Raw genomic sequence first — 17,891 nt, 5'->3', positions numbered from 1 at the left:
GGATAAAGATGACTTACTGGATTTCTTTAGCCGAGGTTCACCAAAGTTAAACACGTATCAAAACTCAAGGAACGATTTTAAAGGTACTAGCAATGGAAGTTTAACCCAATGATGACTTATTTGTAGGCATGGTAGCAAAATTCTTATATGCGGGTATTCGTTTGAATCAAACTTAATTTAACATGTTTTTTCCTGTTTTGATTGGACTTGGGATATGAGTTTGAATTTTTCCCGATTTTAAAACATAGGTACATGATGGGTAATAGAGATATAGATCTCCATCCCAGACCAATCCCCAAACACGTCTCGAATGTAAAAAATTACTTTTTACCCGTTTTATGTACATCGCTACTTGTTTTAGCAATTTTAATTTTTCAATGGACAATGATAAGGTTTGTACTTGGTTATATTGTTTTGCTAATTTGGTTTTATAATTTGAACTATCAGTCAATTTAGAACATTGATATTTTGACAATATGTTTATATTCCATGTTATTGGGTTTAATAATCGCCATGTTATAAAAACTATCGTTGATATTTAAAGGAGTAGGTATATTATTCGGTCAAAGAAATGTTAGTGTAATCATATCATCGGATAATGTATTACAACATTGTCCGCGACACTGGAAAAACTTTTTTTATTAAAAACAATGTGGGGACAGAAATGTCGCGGAGATACCAAAACCGAAGATGAGATTCAATTTCTCATCTCCATTAAATATTGATAGCATAGTGGATAAGTATAAGAGAGCCGAAGACGGAGACGAAGAAGGTGCAATACTCCATTCGGTCACTATTATAAGTAAATTTCTACTTTTTAGATTCATTTAATAAATGATGTATGTAATCTACAATATAGACCACATACATCATTTAAAATGAACCTAAAAAGTCAAAATTTGCTTATAATAGTGACCGAAGAGAGTATATCTCACTCCGTTTCATTGTCATGCCTACTTAATTATTGGCACAAATTAAAGTGAAGTCACGTCCATAATAATGACCTGGTGGTACTACTAGGATGCAAACAAATTAAAGCTCTGTCTTGTTGTGGCATTTGTAATGAACTCGAATAACATATTTTCCACGTGAGATCTACAACAATTCTATAATAATATATAAATGAAATATTACATTTTTTAGTTCAATTTTTTTTTTACCCTTCATTTCAACTATTTAATTATTTTTATAATATTATTTATATTATCAATAAAACATTTAGGTAAAACCCATTAAATTAGAAACAATCTAAAACAATAGAAAAAACAATAAGAATAATATTTTTGAGAAACAACAAGAATAATATATTTTTTCAACTTGTCAAAAAAAAAAGAATAATATATTTTTTTTTAAAAAAAGAATAATATTGAACACTATTCTTTGACATAAAAGAAACCCTAATGTAATTTGAACTAAAAATAAAGAACACAAAAACCGATACTAGGAGAAAAAGAATTAATAAAATACATTTTTCGGTAGAAATTATTCGTAGAATTTAAAAGTAGTAGTAGTAGTCCCCTAAAAAAACAAAAAATATTATTATATGGTGTCCACGCGGTCCACGCTATACCGTATACAAGCTAATTTATTTTTTTGGGAGTAATATATTTGAGAATAATAATAAATATCTATATAAATAGATCCATGTGCTACAAAGAAAGAATTAAGCGAGAGAGTAAGTGAGAAAGAGAGGGTGATTATGGAGTTGATGATGAACAAGAAGGCAATGATGATGAAGTTAGCTTTGCTGGTTTTCCTTTTGGGCTTCACTTCAACAGTGGTTGATGCTCGTTTCGATGGAGCATCCTTCATCACTCAACTGCTCTTCAATGGTGAAGCTACTAATTACGATGTCAAATCCACAACAACAGCATGCTGTAATTTCTGCCCTTGCACAAGATCAATCCCTCCTCAGTGTCGTTGTACTGATATTGGAGAAACATGTCACTCAGCTTGCAAAACTTGCCTTTGCACAAAATCTATTCCTCCACAGTGTCACTGCGCTGATATCACAAACTTCTGTTATCCAAAATGTAATTAACTATGTTAGTATGTACCATATGCATGTGATGAAACAAAGTCCCTTAGGCTTTGTTTTTTGTGTATGGAAATGAATAAATAATCGATGGAATAAAAATTACTGCTTGGCCATGGAGTTTGTTTTTCACAAACTATATGGTCAAAGTGTTTGTTTTACTAGCTTTCTTAATCTTCTAGTTTTGTTTTTTATTTTTCATTTGAAATTATTTAGCTAATGGATGCTTTTACAAGAATAAATTATATGAACAATCCAAACATCTGTATTATCATTCCAAGTGGCCTTAGATTCCAAATTGCTACCATCTTCCTAGTTAAGGACTTATGACAATTTCCCATGCCACTACCCAAATTTCATCCCAACAGTAAGCATTTTTCCACGATTAAAAAAACTCGGTGAAACGAAACATGGTAGAAATAAAAGGTAAAAATCTTTTTTTGAAGAAAAAAGGTGAAAATCTTGTTTCCTCTAGTTCATAGTTTAACCACCCTCTCCATGCGTCCATAACCCTCCGACTATTGTCCGAAGAAGGTGAACAAGTATCATCACATGTCTCTTGAAGAATTACGATCTGTTTGGTTGTGAGGAAAAAATGAATAGAAAGAGCTGAGAAAAGTAAGAGTCCAATACATTTTCAATATTCCAACGGAAAAATACACTTGTTTACTTTAAGAACTTTTTTTACTATCCCTAATTTTTATATATGGGAATGCTAAACATCCCGATAAAAATTGTCCCGAGAGGTTCTCGAATTACCTGTACATGACGTGTACATGACATGTAAATGAAATTTCCCAAACGATTTAATCTTCCCCAATTCATCACACGCAATCTCTGCAATTCTCTCCCTACGAATCTGGCGGCCACCACACCCACCACTCATCGTGTTTCTCCCAATTCCATTGTGTTCTCTTTCATCAACGTCGTTCCTTTGTCGTGACTCTGTCATCGTTCCTTTCGCCGTCATACCGTTCCATTGTCCTACTTCGTTTGTTCCTTTCGATGTCACAGTTCCTTAATCGATTTTCTATGGAATTTGGGTTATTATGTCTTTCAAATTGAATTAATTTTCGAAAAATATTGTGCTTCTATGTTCCAGAAATTACCATAGGCAAGACTAGTGTTTAAGCAATGTTTTTGGGTGTGATTTGTTGATAGCAACAGTGAAGTTTGCTTCAGACTTTTTTCCTTGTGTGTATGTTGTTGATAAAAAGGAAATGAGTGTTGCTGAATTAAGAGTTGAAGGCAAACAACATATAGAAAAATGACAACAAATTGAAGACGAAACTATTCATCGATACCTTTCCGTGTATTCATTTTTATAAGATGATCCTGTAAAATAGGAAGAGGGAGTATTTAATATACTTCATCCCTCTCAAATTAGATGTCATCTTTTTAAATTTTCTTTGTTTTAAATTAGTTGTCACTTTTATAATATCAATACAACATTTATTATTCTTTTTCATTGGCTTACGTTTATTGATTTGCATTTCAATCATTTATAACATTTATTAATAGGAAAGTAACTTGTGGAAGTCTAGCTCTTAGGACACAAGTTAGTCTGACCTTTATTAATAAGGTTGGACTATCAATCTCATTATTAATCACTTCGCCTTGTCGCAAGACTCGTGTTTGGGAGGCTGTGGACCATCAATTTCACTGTTAATCACTTTGTCTTGTCCCGAGACTCGTGCTTGGGGGCTGTGAACTATCAACCTCACTATTAATCACTTCGCCTTGTCCCCAAGACTCATGTTTGGGGGCTATGGACCGTCATTACATAGTTAAGGGCACCACACCCTCCAGAAGGGCCAAAAGAGCCATGGGCGTGCCCCTCAAAGGGCGCCGCCTCTCTAAAAGCTTCTAGAAGTATCTGGAACGCTCTAAATGTGACTTAGGACCCAAGTTACTGAAGGTCTAAGTCATGAAAAAGCTAGTCCAAAAGAGGCTATAAATAACCCCCTTGAGAGCATTCTCAAGCCATGACCTAACAGTTCTAAACCATAGTTTATAGATTGTACTCGCTGCAAATACAAGGTGCTTTAGTAAATGATACAATCTTACCATTAAAATCAAATTTATTAATCCTTTTTTAATAATCGTTTAATACTCAAATAAAACACCTAATATAAGACAGATGGAGCAATGAATTAAATCACCAAATTAATTTGGGTGATCAATTGAACCAATAAGATATTTAGCCATAGTGAAGTAAAATAAAATTACTTTTTAACATGGGGTTTTTTTTTTTTAAAATGGGTGTTTTCTAAGGAACTAAAGTTTGTCCTCGTGAGCTTAGCTCAGTTGATATGGACAATGCATAAAAATATGCAAGGTCCGGAGTTCAAACCCCGGCCACCACCAAAAAAAAAAAAAACTAAAGTTTAAATGAATTAGATTCTACATTTTCACCAATATTAGATAGGAGAAACTCTTCCTTAATTACAAACCCAACAAACATTTAAAAAGGATTTACATATTACACACAAAAAGAATCATATATCAACAACCTGAGTTGAACGCAAAAGAGTCAACTTCTTCATATCTAAGATAACATTTATTGCTATTGGCAATGATGACTTACTGGTTCAAATTAAAGTGAAGTCCCATGCATATTTATGACATGTAATGCTAGAATGCAAATTAAAACTCGGTCTTGCTGCATGTGTAAATAATCGGACCACGTATTGTCCACGTGTAATCTATAACAAGTAATCTTGTGACTAGATGTATGAGGTTTTTTTATTTTTTTTTTGCCAAGCTTGTATGAGGTTTTCTAAGGCTTTGTTTGGGAGTTTGGAGGGGAGGGGAGGGTTTTGGAAAAAAGGAAGGAGCAAGTGGAAGAAATAGAAGACATTGGGAGAGAAGGCTTTGGAGGTTAATGTTTTACTCATAATAAAAAATCCCCCTCATTTGGGGGAACTCAAAAATTGTATTGAGGGAAGGTTTTGGGGAGTTATGGAGGGTTTATATGAATTTTTCAAATTCAATCTATGTTGTTATAATATTCTTAAAATTAAAAGTATGTTAATCATAAGTATTAGTTTATCATTCTCTACAAAACTGTTCTTTCAAAAAAATGTGAATTTTTTGTCCATTTTTCTAAATATTTCCAACCCCCCAAAGCCCTCCCCTCCCTTCCCCTCCAAACTCCCAAACAAAGCCTAAGGGGTTAATGGTGTTTTACCCCTTGTAATATATGTCATTTACATGTTTACACCCTACAAAATATTTTTTTTTATTTACCCTCTGTAAAAGTTTTTTTTTCCAGAATACCCCCTAATAGGCCATACAAAAACCAAAATTTTTGTAAAAAAAAATAATAATTCGTTTTTGTATGGCTTATTAGGGGGTATTCTGAAGAAAAAAAATATTTTACAGGGGGTAAATCAAAAAAATTATTTTACAGAGGGTAAACCCAGAAATAACCTATATTACAGGGGGTAAAACACTATTAACCCTTTTCTAAGTGTGGCTCATGCAAATATATTAAATCTCCTTACCAAAACAAAGCTCACATGGACCCTGCATTTATAGCAATATTTTATAACAATATTTGAATGGAAATACATTTTTTTGGACTGGATATTGCTGTTCCACTTGTACCTTAATTTCAACTATTTTATTTGTTTTATAATATTAACTAGTTACAAACCCGTGCTTCGCACGGGGTGGATTGCTTTTTTTCGGATAATTTTGTTGGCAAACATATATTTGTTAATACGCTTAAAAGTAAATTGATTTGAAATTTATATATAACATGCATATAAATATAAAAAACCATGATCCATAACATATCAAATCCTAGATACGTCTACCATAAACGAAACCAAAACAGAAGTTATACAACATAGATTCTAAAGTAGTTGTGTTTGATGGAAAACAAACAAAAATCTAAAATTAGAAAATATAACGGGTTGAATAACGTATTTTGTAAAAAAAATTGTTCTAGAGGAAAAATGAGCAAGTTAAGGAAGATAGTTGCATTTTTCTAAGAGATTGCTGTTAATTATAAATGTGAGAATTAAGTAAGCATATTGCACAGACATTAGAAATCTGCACCTTTTTAAAATATTTATCAAAGCATCAAAACAGCATATACTACAATCAACATTCGAGATAGTAGTCAGGTCTATCTATTTAGATACAACACTAATTATCTCAAATAGCTAAAATAGACCTGTGTATATACATTAACGACATTGAAGAGATCTAAAGACAATCGAATTTTACAGAGTAAAAAATCAGCCACCCTTAAAAAAATTGCTACAAAGATTTCCTTCCTTTTGAATAGTATTTGAAGTTGCATTATACAATTTTGTTTTATTCTGATCTTCAATTACAGTACTTATCTTTTGTTGAAAAATATTGTTGATCTAGGAGTATGGATTGTCGAGGTAGTACTCCAACATTCTTTTGTTTCAAAAATCATAAATTGATTTGTTTCCTTCTTATTTTTATTAACTCATTTATGGGTGCAAGAACTATAATTTGAACCTTCATTTTAGTTATAACTCAATGATATAGTGGTGTCCTTCATCTCAAAAAGATAATAATGTAGGAGTATGGACACTCGCATATTTAGAATTTTTCTTCCCTAAACCTCAATGCAATATTTTTATGAAGTCTCAACTTAAAATACTTTCAGAAGGTATGCAGATGGGCAGAACAGCTGCATATGTTTATGGTATTCAACATTTTATAAGCAATCATCATTCATTATTAAAAAATAATTTTAAAGCTACAAAGTCAATATTTTTAAGGAATGTGAGTTGCTTCTAATAGCTGCTCATTCCCTCTAATTGCAGCATCTGTGCCAGCTGATATATATTGAAATCCAACCTAGGCACAATCTGAAACACATGCTTTACAATAATATGCACCAGAATCAGGAGTCACACTGTGGTGACACTTACAAAAAGGGTACCATCATTCCTGCCCCTCAACCATACCATCAATTGTAGCACAAGCAATAAAGGTATCACTCTCCCCAACTTTTAGCTGCCATACTGATTATGTTGCTTAATCTCTCTGCTTTTCCTACATAAACCTCAAGGAGTTTCCTCACAAGACGGTTATAGTCCTCGCTTGCTTTTCCCATCTCAAATTGTGCTCGAAAGTTTAGTTCTATTATCGCCCTAATATCTGTTTTCTCTTTGCTTGTACTATACATCACATCCAAAAATGTATGTTCCCCTGCATAGTTGTAATGGCATACATAATTGTTAGATTTTGATCACTACATAATAATTTCTTGAAGCTTATTCTTCTTATTTTTTTAATTGGAAATCCTGTTGCTTTTCAAAAACACACACACACCTAACACCTAATACATTCTTGTCAATATAGCTAATGGTCCTGATTAATAATAGTGCTACAAATAAAGGTAAAATATTTTAGTGATTTAAAAGGGACTTAAAGTCAAAAGAGATCATATGGGACAAGTTTGTTAACTACTAAAAGAAAAAGTGTTACAGTTTCAAAAAAAGAGAAAAAGATGCATGCATTTGTAAGAAATATTATATCATATTATAAGTTGAATGATTGTTTAAGGTGTAAAAATTACTAATTAAATCAAATTACCTGATGGAAGATTATGTGAACTTGTCCATTCAGTATTACAAATGGCACTGTTAAAACCAGCATTTTGAAGCCGGCTAGAGACTTGTCTCATAAAACAGTTTGGACATGATCTGGCTGCACGACTCTGTCTACTGCAACTATACTCTAACTTTGATCTATCTATTTCCTCAATTGCTTCTTTCGTTGCATTCCTTATGCTTATTTCAAACTACAGAACATTGCCATTCTTCGTAAATTTGAGAACGAAGGTCGCATAATAAGAATTTTGGTTCTTCGTTGTCTAATGCTAGTCTAGTGAGGAAGAAAAAAGAAAAAAAAAACTTAACTAAGAAACACTTATTCTGACAGTTACAGAAGCTGATATTATTCCCTTGATCTCAGCTTGAAAAAGAAAAAAGCAAACAAACATGCACAACATTAAATAACTTATGATGCAAGTCACTGAAACAAACACTATTCATATGAGCAAAGAAAAGCACACAATGTGTTTCGACAAACACAGATGTTTTAACTGCTCATACTCATATATCAAATATTTAGACTATCAAACTATAATTAAGGTTTGAATAAATTGAGTTGATGATTTCAAGTTCGCATGTTCGACACTTGACCGAAATGCATACTCGATCAACACAAGGTGAGATGCCAATAAAATAAAATTAGTGTTCAATCATTCACACCAAAATTCAATGCCTTATCTACCCTCACTTATTAAAAAATTACAAATTTGCAAAATTTATTGTAAGAGAGTAAATACTTAAATAAAAAATTGGTCAGGGATACAATCAACCAAACCCAAATGGGTTAATACCAGGTGATCAAATCTTATCTCCCGCATACAACTATCACTCGAAAAAAGGAATTGAGTACTTCATCGGAGCCTTCTATTTACTATCACAACAACATGGTTTATGGATTCTCAATACAGCCTTTGAATGCTTTCAACCATTCGGCACCAATCGCCCGTTTCTCTGCGCGGATCACCATTTTGGTTATTAAAATTGTGGGAATCAGATGATTTAGCTCTTAAATTGGAGAACTTCAATCAATTTAGTCCCTCCAACAAAATATCACTTTAAAAAACATCCATCAAAACTTATGAAATGTCTCCATATTAGCTTCTCTCTTGCATGCATGTGAGTTGGACAATATAGAACATTTAAAATTGTGGTGTTAAATTTGAGAAAATTACTATTAATTGACGTTTTTTAATTCAATGGACTAAATTGTCATTTCCTATATTTGAGGGACTAAATTGTCAGACTCAGACAATCAAAATATCAAGGACAAATGGTGATTCAACCCATGATCACAAAAATAAGGCTAAATTTAAGTCACAAAAGGGATTTAGCTCCACTAAACAGTAAAGTAATATATGTCAATGATCAATAAATTATATAGCATAAGTAACAACATCAGATTAAGAATAATTACCATCTATAACACGATGATCACAGCTGAAGGTCACGGCCATGAAGGAAGCAAACTTGAATTCTTCACCACCTGAACCTGGAATGACCCTCCTCTCAGCTGCTCATGTAGAAGCAAAGGCAGGGAGATGATCATTATGAGAAACAACAAATGCAGCTAATAAAGAGGACACCATAAATGTACCTCCCTGCAATGTATATCAGTCTCCAAATGCATGACGAACTATTCTTGCAAATTGTCAAAACAGTTTTTCAAACTCTATCACTATATTTATATATGTATAAATAATGAAAAGGGTTAATGAAAAATCTCATTGTTTGGAAGTTTACAGACTTATAAAAGGGAAGAAACAGAGAGTAGCCATTCCCTTTTCGAACCCTAATTTTTTTTTGTTCCCTTTCAAATTGCAGGTTGTAGAACCTATAAAGAAACTTTACATTTGTGACCCTTCCACTTTGTTCCATCAATTAATCATCCAAACAGGGAGAAGAAGGGATACATATCCTTTCCATTCCATCCATTCCCTTATACATTTTTCATTAGTATTACAGTTCCCCATAGGACCGGTTAGAGCAGGCATTTTAACAAACCATTTCTAGCAAATTCATGGCAATTTTAAGTCCCAAAACTTGAAGTCATGCTGTGACAGCAAGGAGAAATGCACACTGTAAATAAGTCAAAATTATTTGTCCCTTCTCCATTGTCTCAATCTACCCAGCACAGTTGGAAAAAATCTAACACCAAATTTATACCAAGAACTAAACTGTATTTTTAGATCCAATTTCACAAAATAAAGACATCAATGCATCAACAGAGTAATCTTACCTGGGATAACAATATCACCAAGTCCAAACATTGAAAATGGCCTTGCAGAATCTGTTGTGCGGAACAAAAGCTGCAAAACAATTTAATTAACATAATTAGAAAGAACTTCATAAGTTTTTTTTTTATGAGATGGTTATCATGGCCAGTAGACTACAAAAATTAACACGAACGTATACAAAAATTAGAAACAAATATTTCCATTGCACTCGGCAAAGATTTTAACCTTGATTGGAGCATCAAATGATTTTGCAACGCTAACCATCACAGGAGTGAAGAAAACCCAGAAAATGTCATATACAAAAAGACCAGCTTGAAAAATATGTGAATGTAAAAGAGTAAAAAATGAAGATTTGAGCACTACCAAGTTCAATTTAAAAGAAGGAAAAAAAACATACCAAGAGAATGGCACCAGTCTAATAGAGAATCTATGTCGAACAGTACATTTGAATCAATTAATATTGCTGAAGAATCAAGTAAAAAAGATTGAAAAAGAGTTGAAGCATATAACAGACCAAGTTACAATGATTTCATAAAAAAAAAAAAAAAAAGGATAGCCTGCACATCAAGTTAAAGGTAGAGTGCTGCATCAAATCGCGGCATCAATGGTGGAATGAATACGTCAGTTACATTTCTTCTCAAATCGTTAAAATTTCAAACCACATTATATCAGCAGTCATATTCTTTCTCTCTTTGTGAATATTATGTGAGACTTGTTATCAGATAGAATAGCACATCAAGCAAAGGTAGATTGCGGCGTTAAGTCGCGGTGTTAATTACAGTAATGAAGACTGATTTACAATCATATACCAAGTTTACAAACTTGCAGCATTTAGATAGAAATTTAATTTATTTTTATGTGCCCATCTTCTACAGAATAAGCTTAATTTGTAAAAAGGTATTGTTCCATTTCAAACCAGGAAAGTGAATACCAAAAATATGCACAAAACATAATTATTGGTTCAATTAACAACCATGAGTTAATAAAAGAAACGGTTGAAAGGCAAAATCATACACTCTTTCAAATTTTAACACAATATACTAATTTCCCTAGAATATGGTAAACCCAATGAAGTGTAAATAGAGGAAGAAGATCACAGCAAAAAAAAAAGGCATCTTTTTTTCATGGGCTAATCCAAAAGTCATCATGAAAGTTTATATTGCAACCACAAAGGACTATAATAATAACAATATAAAGCAATATGATGATAGTAGTAAATACCAATCACACATCCGCAAAAATAAAAATAAAAGTAACCCAAAAAAGAAAAAGAAAATCACCATGTCATAATTGCCTCACAAACAGCAAGGCCATCTACAATTCTGCAAATCTGACCCAATTCTCCTGCATGAAACATGTCAAAATTCATCCAAAAACAGTTCCCAAACAGCCCAAATCAGTTTAATCATCAATTTAGAATCAAGGATAGTATTCAAAGGTAATAGACATAGTTTAATCATTAAATCTATTGGGATTCCTAAAATCATCATTCAATTACTCAATTAGAGAACTTCAACTCTACTAAATTTAAACCAATTCAAGCTATAATGTTTTTTCAAAGAAAAGAAAATAAGTTCATTGCCAATAGAACACAACCTAAACAACTGCTAGAAAGTGAATATCTTCAATGCAAAGCTTAGCACTATAACAAAGATCAACAACTAATAGAAACGATGCATTCAGACAAAGCAACAGTCAAATGTTACAACACATTGCCCATACTACTTAATTTGTCTTATATAATCAAAGGAAGTCGGATATTTGTAGGGACCAATGCCATCATCATAGTTAACTTATTTATAGTTAAATTTATGCAGCAAACTTGTTTTCAATACTTTTGAAGCAAAGCTGATCCCAAATTTTGTACCAAACACTACCATCATAATCTCATTCTAAGACAGTCCTTATACACCAATGATTTATCCAAACATCATCTTTCACCCAAATCTCGTATGAACAAACTATATCAGTTCCGGAACCAAAAATTGAAAACAACAAATCACAAAGAAAAGCCTTAAGGTTACTTGGTCTCAAAGTCACCAACCACATCACAATTACTTAAGCTTTTCAACAGATTGTTTCACTACTCAAACACAGACCCAAAATCACAAAGAAAAGCAAAGAAACCAATATTGCAGACAACATAATTTGATAATTCAGTCATTAAGAAAATGACATATCCAGTGAAAGGAAAACAAAATGAAATAAACAAAATGAAGATTCATTGATTCCATTAGAAAATCAATATCTTCATTCTCAAATTTCAGAACAAATACTAATGTGATTAGTTCAGAGAGTGCAGCGAAATGATCATGATTCTCGCGCAAAATACCATCGATATCAAAAAAAAATGAAGCAATATCCGAGATTTCTAATTTATGAACTACACAAAATTCAGTATCATTTTGCTTCAGAGAAACAAACCTGTTTGTATTACAAACATTTCAAATCAAGCCCAGTATCATTTTATTCACAAAATTGAGATTCTCAAATTCTTTCAAACTCAATTCTCAAATAGAACCTTTTCCACCAAAAACTTGAGATTATACATGACTTTTTCCAACTGAGTTTGCTACTTCAACGCAATTTGTTAACACCAAATGAGACAGCAAGCATGCATTAGTTGTATCCAATTTTTAAGCATGTATAAAAATTCTTGTACAAAAATTTATTGCATTTTATAAAAAAAATCTAACATAACATCACAGATGTGTGAATCAAATTCAAAGAGAGAAATCAATTTCCTATATTCAACCCAGTTTTCCACCAGTCACATAAGCCCAATTGAAGTGTAACAATGAGAAAAGTAACCAATTTCCTCTATCCAACGCTGTTTGTTCATCATAAGCATTTGACAACCAAAACAAACATGCATACATGAAAACAAAATCCAGTAAAGTAAAACAAAACATGCAAAAAACAAAACCCACCAACACAAACAAACTCAAACAATCAAACAACCAAATGAAAAAAACAACCGAGAAACAAAAAATCAACATATAACAGAAGAAAAACATCATTTCACATTCTTGTTACCTACTATCACAAAGCCATTCAAATTCTGGGTTCCCAGCATATTTCAATTCAAAATAAAAGATGGTTTCCTCAAACATGCAACCGAAATCAGTAAAAAAAAAACCAAAATCAATTAAAAAACAAATTCAAACAACCTTATTAAAAAAAATCAACATCTAAAATTCAATACAAAAAGAAAATCACCCAAAAAAACAATAAACACATAGAAACCACAAAAGCTTCACAAAACATAAACATGCATGGGAATCAAAGATAGAATACCAACCTTTTTCTTGATCAATCACTAAAACACACCAAGGAAGAAGAAGAACCGGACTCAAGTGATGAGAGACATGAATGAGGTAGTGGGTAGGAATGAATGAAATAGTGGGAATGAATGAATTGAAACCGTACCAAACATATATATATATATATATATATATATATATATGGGGGAGATGGTTATTAACCAATTTACGAAAATACCCCTCCAAGGGCAAAATCGTAAAAAATACATCCATTCATTTTTCTATCTAGGTTAGTAGATTTATCACCAATTAAAAAATTAGTTAAATTTCATTAAATTAAGAACAATCCACAACAATAAAAAAGATATTGTACGATTTTTAAAAAAAATCCTTATTTTGATCTTATATAGAAGAATATTATTTATTTTGTGTAAAAATTTTAGCAGTTTACTCTTGACTTAATTATTTTTACTATTTTATCATTTTTGTTTACAATAAAAACGGAATAGCAGACACACGCAAATAAAAATAAAGTGGAGGGCAAACATCCAGTCATGCATAACCAGGCCCGGATCTTGGCATGAGCAAGGTGAGCTACGGTGTCGGGCCTCGCAATCTTAGGAGCCTCAAATTAAATTTGTTAACAACGCAATTTAAATTTATTAAATAATTAGTATTTTTTATTATGGAATTTTAAAATGTTCTAATTCAATCTTATTGTATAAAAGTAATATTTTAAGCATTAACCGAGGTAACAAAAGTTGAAGGTTGATGTTGAAACTTTAAGATTAAACAAGAGTTTTGAAACATGAGAATGTTCTAAATTCTCTTGAGGTGACATGGGGTATTTGAAGTTAATGGATTTTAGAAGTGTAACTAGTTGTGAGAGTAGGAGGCTATATTGGTTTATTTAACACTATTGCAACCTCAAAAGAGGATTTTAGTCACTTTAGTTTACTTCATCTTTAGACTTTGATTTCAATAACAATAGCACCAATTGGGATTAATTTTCTATTATTGCGATGAATCCACAATTCCAAGAAGTTCCTTTTATCATATATTTTCTAAATATCAAAATCATCAAACTACGAAATATTTAATTTTTTTCCTAACTAAACAACTTAGAAAAATACATTTCATACTCACCAAATATATGTGAGATCGATACTTATAACTATGTGATAAAGTCGTGCACTTGCAGACTCGTCACTCTTTTATTATTGGTTTCGGAAGGGTTAGGGGCGTAATGATTCCAAAAGTGGAGGTGAATAGGTTTGGGCCTTCTTACTGAGTAAGATACGAAAACAATCTCTTATCTTTTGTTTGCAAATGACATGTTGTGTATATTGGATGCTACGAGGACCTCTCAGTTTTAAAGGAAGACTTGAGGGATTTCGAGATGGAGTCAGGATTGAAGGTCAATTTTTGAAAGAGCTCTTTCATGGTTGTGAATATCCAACACGGTTTTCTTTAGTCGTTACCTTTTACTTATTTGAATTTTGTAATAAAAAAAATATCCTACAAAAAGTAGTTAACCTTTAGTTAATTTTGATATTGCATTGTAGATAGAGGAGTTTAAGGCTAATATAATTGAAGTTGGTGAGTTGAATTTAAGGCATAATGTTGGTTAGTTGCTGGTCTTTTATTTAATATTTTATAAGAAAATACGACTTAGTGACATTATGTTAATATTATTTTAAGGATATTTACGTATATAAACACAATTATATTCATAAAATGAATTTAAGGCATGTGATGAATTCATCTCTTAATAATAGAAGATAGAGAAGACAAAAAGAATTACATCAATAAATTTCATTCTCTATTAAATTAAATGAAATATGATATGATTTTTTATCCAATGATAAAAAATACAGTACTTGTGTATGGTACAAGATCATTTTGCTTGTGCATGTTAGACAGAGTCTATATATAAATATAACATGTAGCTATGTCTCCACACAAGGAAAAGAAAGATACAAAGAGCAAGAGAGGAAGAGAGTAAGAATGGAGCTGATCATGAACAAGAAGGCAATGATGATGAAGTTAGCTTTGTTGGTTTTCCTTTTGAGCTTCACTTCAATTGTTGTTGATTCTCGTTTCGATCGAGCATCCTTCATCACTCAAGTGATCTCAAATGGTGATTCTACTAATAATTATGATGCCAAATCAACAGCCACAGCATGTTGTAATACCTGCCTTTGCTCAGTAACACCAACCCTTACTCAGTGTCGTTGTGCTGATGTTGGAAAAACATGTCACTCAGCTTGCAAAAATTGTGAATGTGGATGGAGTTCTCCACTGTGCACTTGCTATGATATGACTGATTTCTGCTATAAGCCATGTAATTAACTATGTATAATGTAAACCATATGAATGAGTGTGATGGAACAAAGTCTCTAATGCTTTGTTTTTTATTATGTGTATGGGAATGAAGAAATAAAAATTACTCTTTGGCCAGTTTGTTTGTTTTTGACAAACTGCATGGTCAAATGTGTTTGTTTTGTAGATTTTGTCTTTTGAATGATGAGATATGGTAACAAGTGTTTTAAAGATTGGAATTTTGTAGATTTTAAGAAGTTAATCCTAAATTGCATAATCTTGTGTGTTTGGTTATGGAAAGAAATTGAGAAAATATTTTAACAACTTTTTAAAAGAAAAAAAAAACATATAAAACTAACAATGTGAATATAAGAGATTTAAACACTTATTATATTCTTGATAACTTGCTTGCCTCCTAGATTGAATGGATATTGGGTTGGGTGAGTTTGGAGTAAGTTTTGTGAGTTTTTGTGTTTTAGAATATAATGGGAGTTGTTGTTGCCGTGAAATAAAACCAGACACTGTGACATTTAACTGCCGTTGGAGCCAACAATAGTTAAGTATTGTTGGAAGGAAAATGCTCGTTTCCACGAAGAGAAAATCCACGACAAATCTACAAACGTGTTTTGACGGCACCATGTTTTCAACCCAGCACCAAATTCAGGGGTGGCCCTGAGGGCGGGCACGGGGGGTGGCGGCCCAGGGCACCATTGGTTTAGGGACACCAAAATTATTATTTTTACTTAGTAGTTAGTACTATATAGATATTTTTTTTTTAATTTACTTTGATTAATTCTATTGAAAATATATTTTTAGATAACTTTAATTATAAATGAATATTTTGCAACAAAAAAACAAGAAAAAAATATTTGAATAATTAAAATGGCACAATTTATTGTTTTGCCCAGAGCACCAAAAATCTTAAGGCCTGCCCTGACCAAATTTTATAGTTTTGATATTAAATTAAAACTAGTGATAACCAGATTTACACTATATCGTGGATTTCGTGGATTTGTATTTCATGGAAATAACAACGCTGTTGTTGGAATTAGTGAGCGACAGTTAACTGTCGTTGGGAGTATATCGGTATCTTTAGGGTGGCTGGGAGAATCCCCCAAGAGAATAGACTAGTCAAACTCAGTATTATACAGTTTTTGGTAGAAATTAAAAAAAGTAGTATTATATGGGACACGCGAATCACGCTATATATTTTTATATTATTTTTCAAGCGTAATAATGTACACATTGCTAGTTTATTTTTAGGGAGTAATGTGTTTTAGAATAATACCTATATAATTAGATCCATGTTGTTACCACTTACCCGCAAAGAATACAATACATAGTATTAAGAGACAGCAATAGAAAAAGAGTGATGATGAACAAGAAGACAATGATGAAGTTAGCTTTGTTGGTTTTCCTGTTGGGCTTCACTGCAACCATGGTTGATGCTCGTTTCGATCAAACATCCTTCCTCACTCAACTGCTCTCCAGTGATGCTAAAGCAACAGCATGCTGTAATAGCTGCCCTTGCACAAAATCAATCCCTCCTCAGTGTCGTTGTACTGATATTGGAAAGAAATGTCACTCAGCCTGCAAAAGTTGCCTTTGCACAAGATCTATTCCTCCACAGTGCAGTTGTACTGATATCACTAACTTCTGCTATCCAAAATGTAGTTAATTAACTATGTAATGTAACCATGCATGTGATGTGACAAAGTCCCTTAGGTTTTGTTTTTAATTATGTGTATGGAAATCATGAATAAATTATGAATGAAATAAAAATTACTGTTTGGCCATATATGCAGTTTGTTTTTCCCAAACTGTAGGGTCAAATTGTGTTGCTTTAACTGATTTTGTCTTTGAAATGATTTAGTTGATTCTCTAATTTCAATTATTGTTAAGTATATATATTTTTTTAATCCAACAACAACAGCCATTGATTAATCATGTGTTTCGATTAATAAGGAAATCTTTAAAGATTTCAGATGTGTTTGGATTAATATATGAATGTGTTTCTTGTTAAAGATTTTGGATGGAGATGATTAGTAGAATTTTTTTCTGGGCTTGTATATGATGAGGTGGGGTTTTAAGTTGAAGATAAATATTTAGAAGATGAAGTTTTTTTTTCTTTGATTTATATGAACATGATGTTGAAGATGATGAAGATCAAGAAAGAAAAAAATAAAGGAAAGAAGATGAAGAAAAGAATAAAAGATTAAATGGTGTAGTTCACCGTTAGATTTAATACATGGATCTGCAATCAAATGGTCAAAATCAAATAAGGTGTGCATTCACTAACGACAATTTTAAACATTTGTTGAAAAAGATTTTTTGACAAACGGAGGTAAATTTGGGAAATCAAAACGTGGGTTTTATATGTTATTAGATTAAAATGAAAACAAAAAATTATTTAGGGGATCAATGAACCAAT

At 32.0% G+C, this 17,891-nt stretch overlaps 2 protein-coding genes and 2 pseudogenes across 6 annotated transcripts; 3 read left to right on the top strand and 1 right to left on the bottom strand.

Moving 5' to 3' along the window:
- Positions 1 to 1,648: 1,648 nt before the first annotated feature.
- LOC146908674 (Bowman-Birk type proteinase inhibitor pseudogene) lies at positions 1,649 to 2,196 on the top strand (annotated as a pseudogene). The gene has a single exon (XR_015017470.1). The product of XR_015017470.1 is annotated as a Bowman-Birk type proteinase inhibitor pseudogene (transcript).
- A 4,539-nt stretch (positions 2,197 to 6,735) lies between these two features.
- On the bottom strand, positions 6,736 to 13,304 carry LOC146908673 (dihydrolipoyllysine-residue acetyltransferase component 3 of pyruvate dehydrogenase complex, mitochondrial-like). 3 transcript variants are annotated; one of them, XM_085725639.1, is made up of 6 exons: positions 13,177 to 13,304; positions 11,156 to 11,219; positions 9,878 to 9,947; positions 9,056 to 9,151; positions 7,622 to 8,592; positions 6,736 to 7,234 (listed from the first exon to the last, which is right to left on the bottom strand). In XM_085725639.1, exons 2-5 carry the CDS (start codon positions 11,156 to 11,158, stop codon positions 8,531 to 8,533), a joined length of 231 nt encoding a protein of 76 aa, XP_085581765.1. In that variant the 5' UTR covers positions 11,159 to 11,219; positions 13,177 to 13,304; the 3' UTR covers positions 6,736 to 7,234; positions 7,622 to 8,530. The 3 variants fall into 3 exon arrangements, with proteins under 3 accessions (XP_085581765.1, XP_085581766.1, XP_085581764.1); XM_085725640.1 differs by having other exon boundaries at positions 11,156 to 13,304; XM_085725638.1 differs by lacking the exons at positions 11,156 to 11,219; positions 13,177 to 13,304 and adding an exon at positions 10,101 to 11,117.
- A 1,795-nt stretch (positions 13,305 to 15,099) lies between these two features.
- On the top strand, positions 15,100 to 15,646 carry LOC146908672 (seed trypsin/chymotrypsin inhibitor TI5-72 pseudogene; annotated as a pseudogene). Its single transcript, XR_015017469.1, has one exon. The product of XR_015017469.1 is annotated as a seed trypsin/chymotrypsin inhibitor TI5-72 pseudogene (transcript).
- Positions 15,647 to 16,766: 1,120 nt separating this feature from the next.
- LOC146908671 (seed trypsin/chymotrypsin inhibitor TI5-72-like) lies at positions 16,767 to 17,307 on the top strand. The gene has a single exon (XM_085722464.1). It carries the CDS (start codon positions 16,833 to 16,835, stop codon positions 17,136 to 17,138), a length of 306 nt encoding a protein of 101 aa, XP_085578590.1. The 5' UTR covers positions 16,767 to 16,832; the 3' UTR covers positions 17,139 to 17,307.
- Positions 17,308 to 17,891: the final 584 nt, after the last annotated feature.

This window comes from Medicago sativa, chromosome 7 (assembly GCF_051527215.1).
Source record: "Medicago sativa cultivar Bolivia chromosome 7, Bolivia_mono, whole genome shotgun sequence".
Classification (NCBI taxonomy): Eukaryota; Viridiplantae; Streptophyta; class Magnoliopsida; order Fabales; family Fabaceae; genus Medicago; species Medicago sativa.
Note: the sequence above shows the minus strand (reverse complement) of the source record. Positions and strands in the feature narration are given on the sequence as shown.

Bases quoted from the DNA above. Each gene is read 5' to 3' on its own strand.
- LOC146908673 (XM_085725638.1), bottom strand. From the start codon at position 10,139: ATGGTTAGCGTTGCAAAATCATTTGATGCTCCAATCAAG. The intron at 9,152-9,877 runs GTAAGATTACTC...CTACATGAGCAG, and splicing joins TGGTGATATTGTTATCCCAG to CTGAGAGGAGGGTCATTCCA. The intron at 8,593-9,055 runs GTAATTATTCTT...TGATCCGCGCAG, and splicing joins TGATCATCGTGTTATAGATG to AGAAACGGGCGATTGGTGCC.
- LOC146908671 (XM_085722464.1), top strand. From the start codon at position 16,833: ATGATGAACAAGAAGACAATGATGAAGTTAGCTTTGTTGGTTTTCCTG.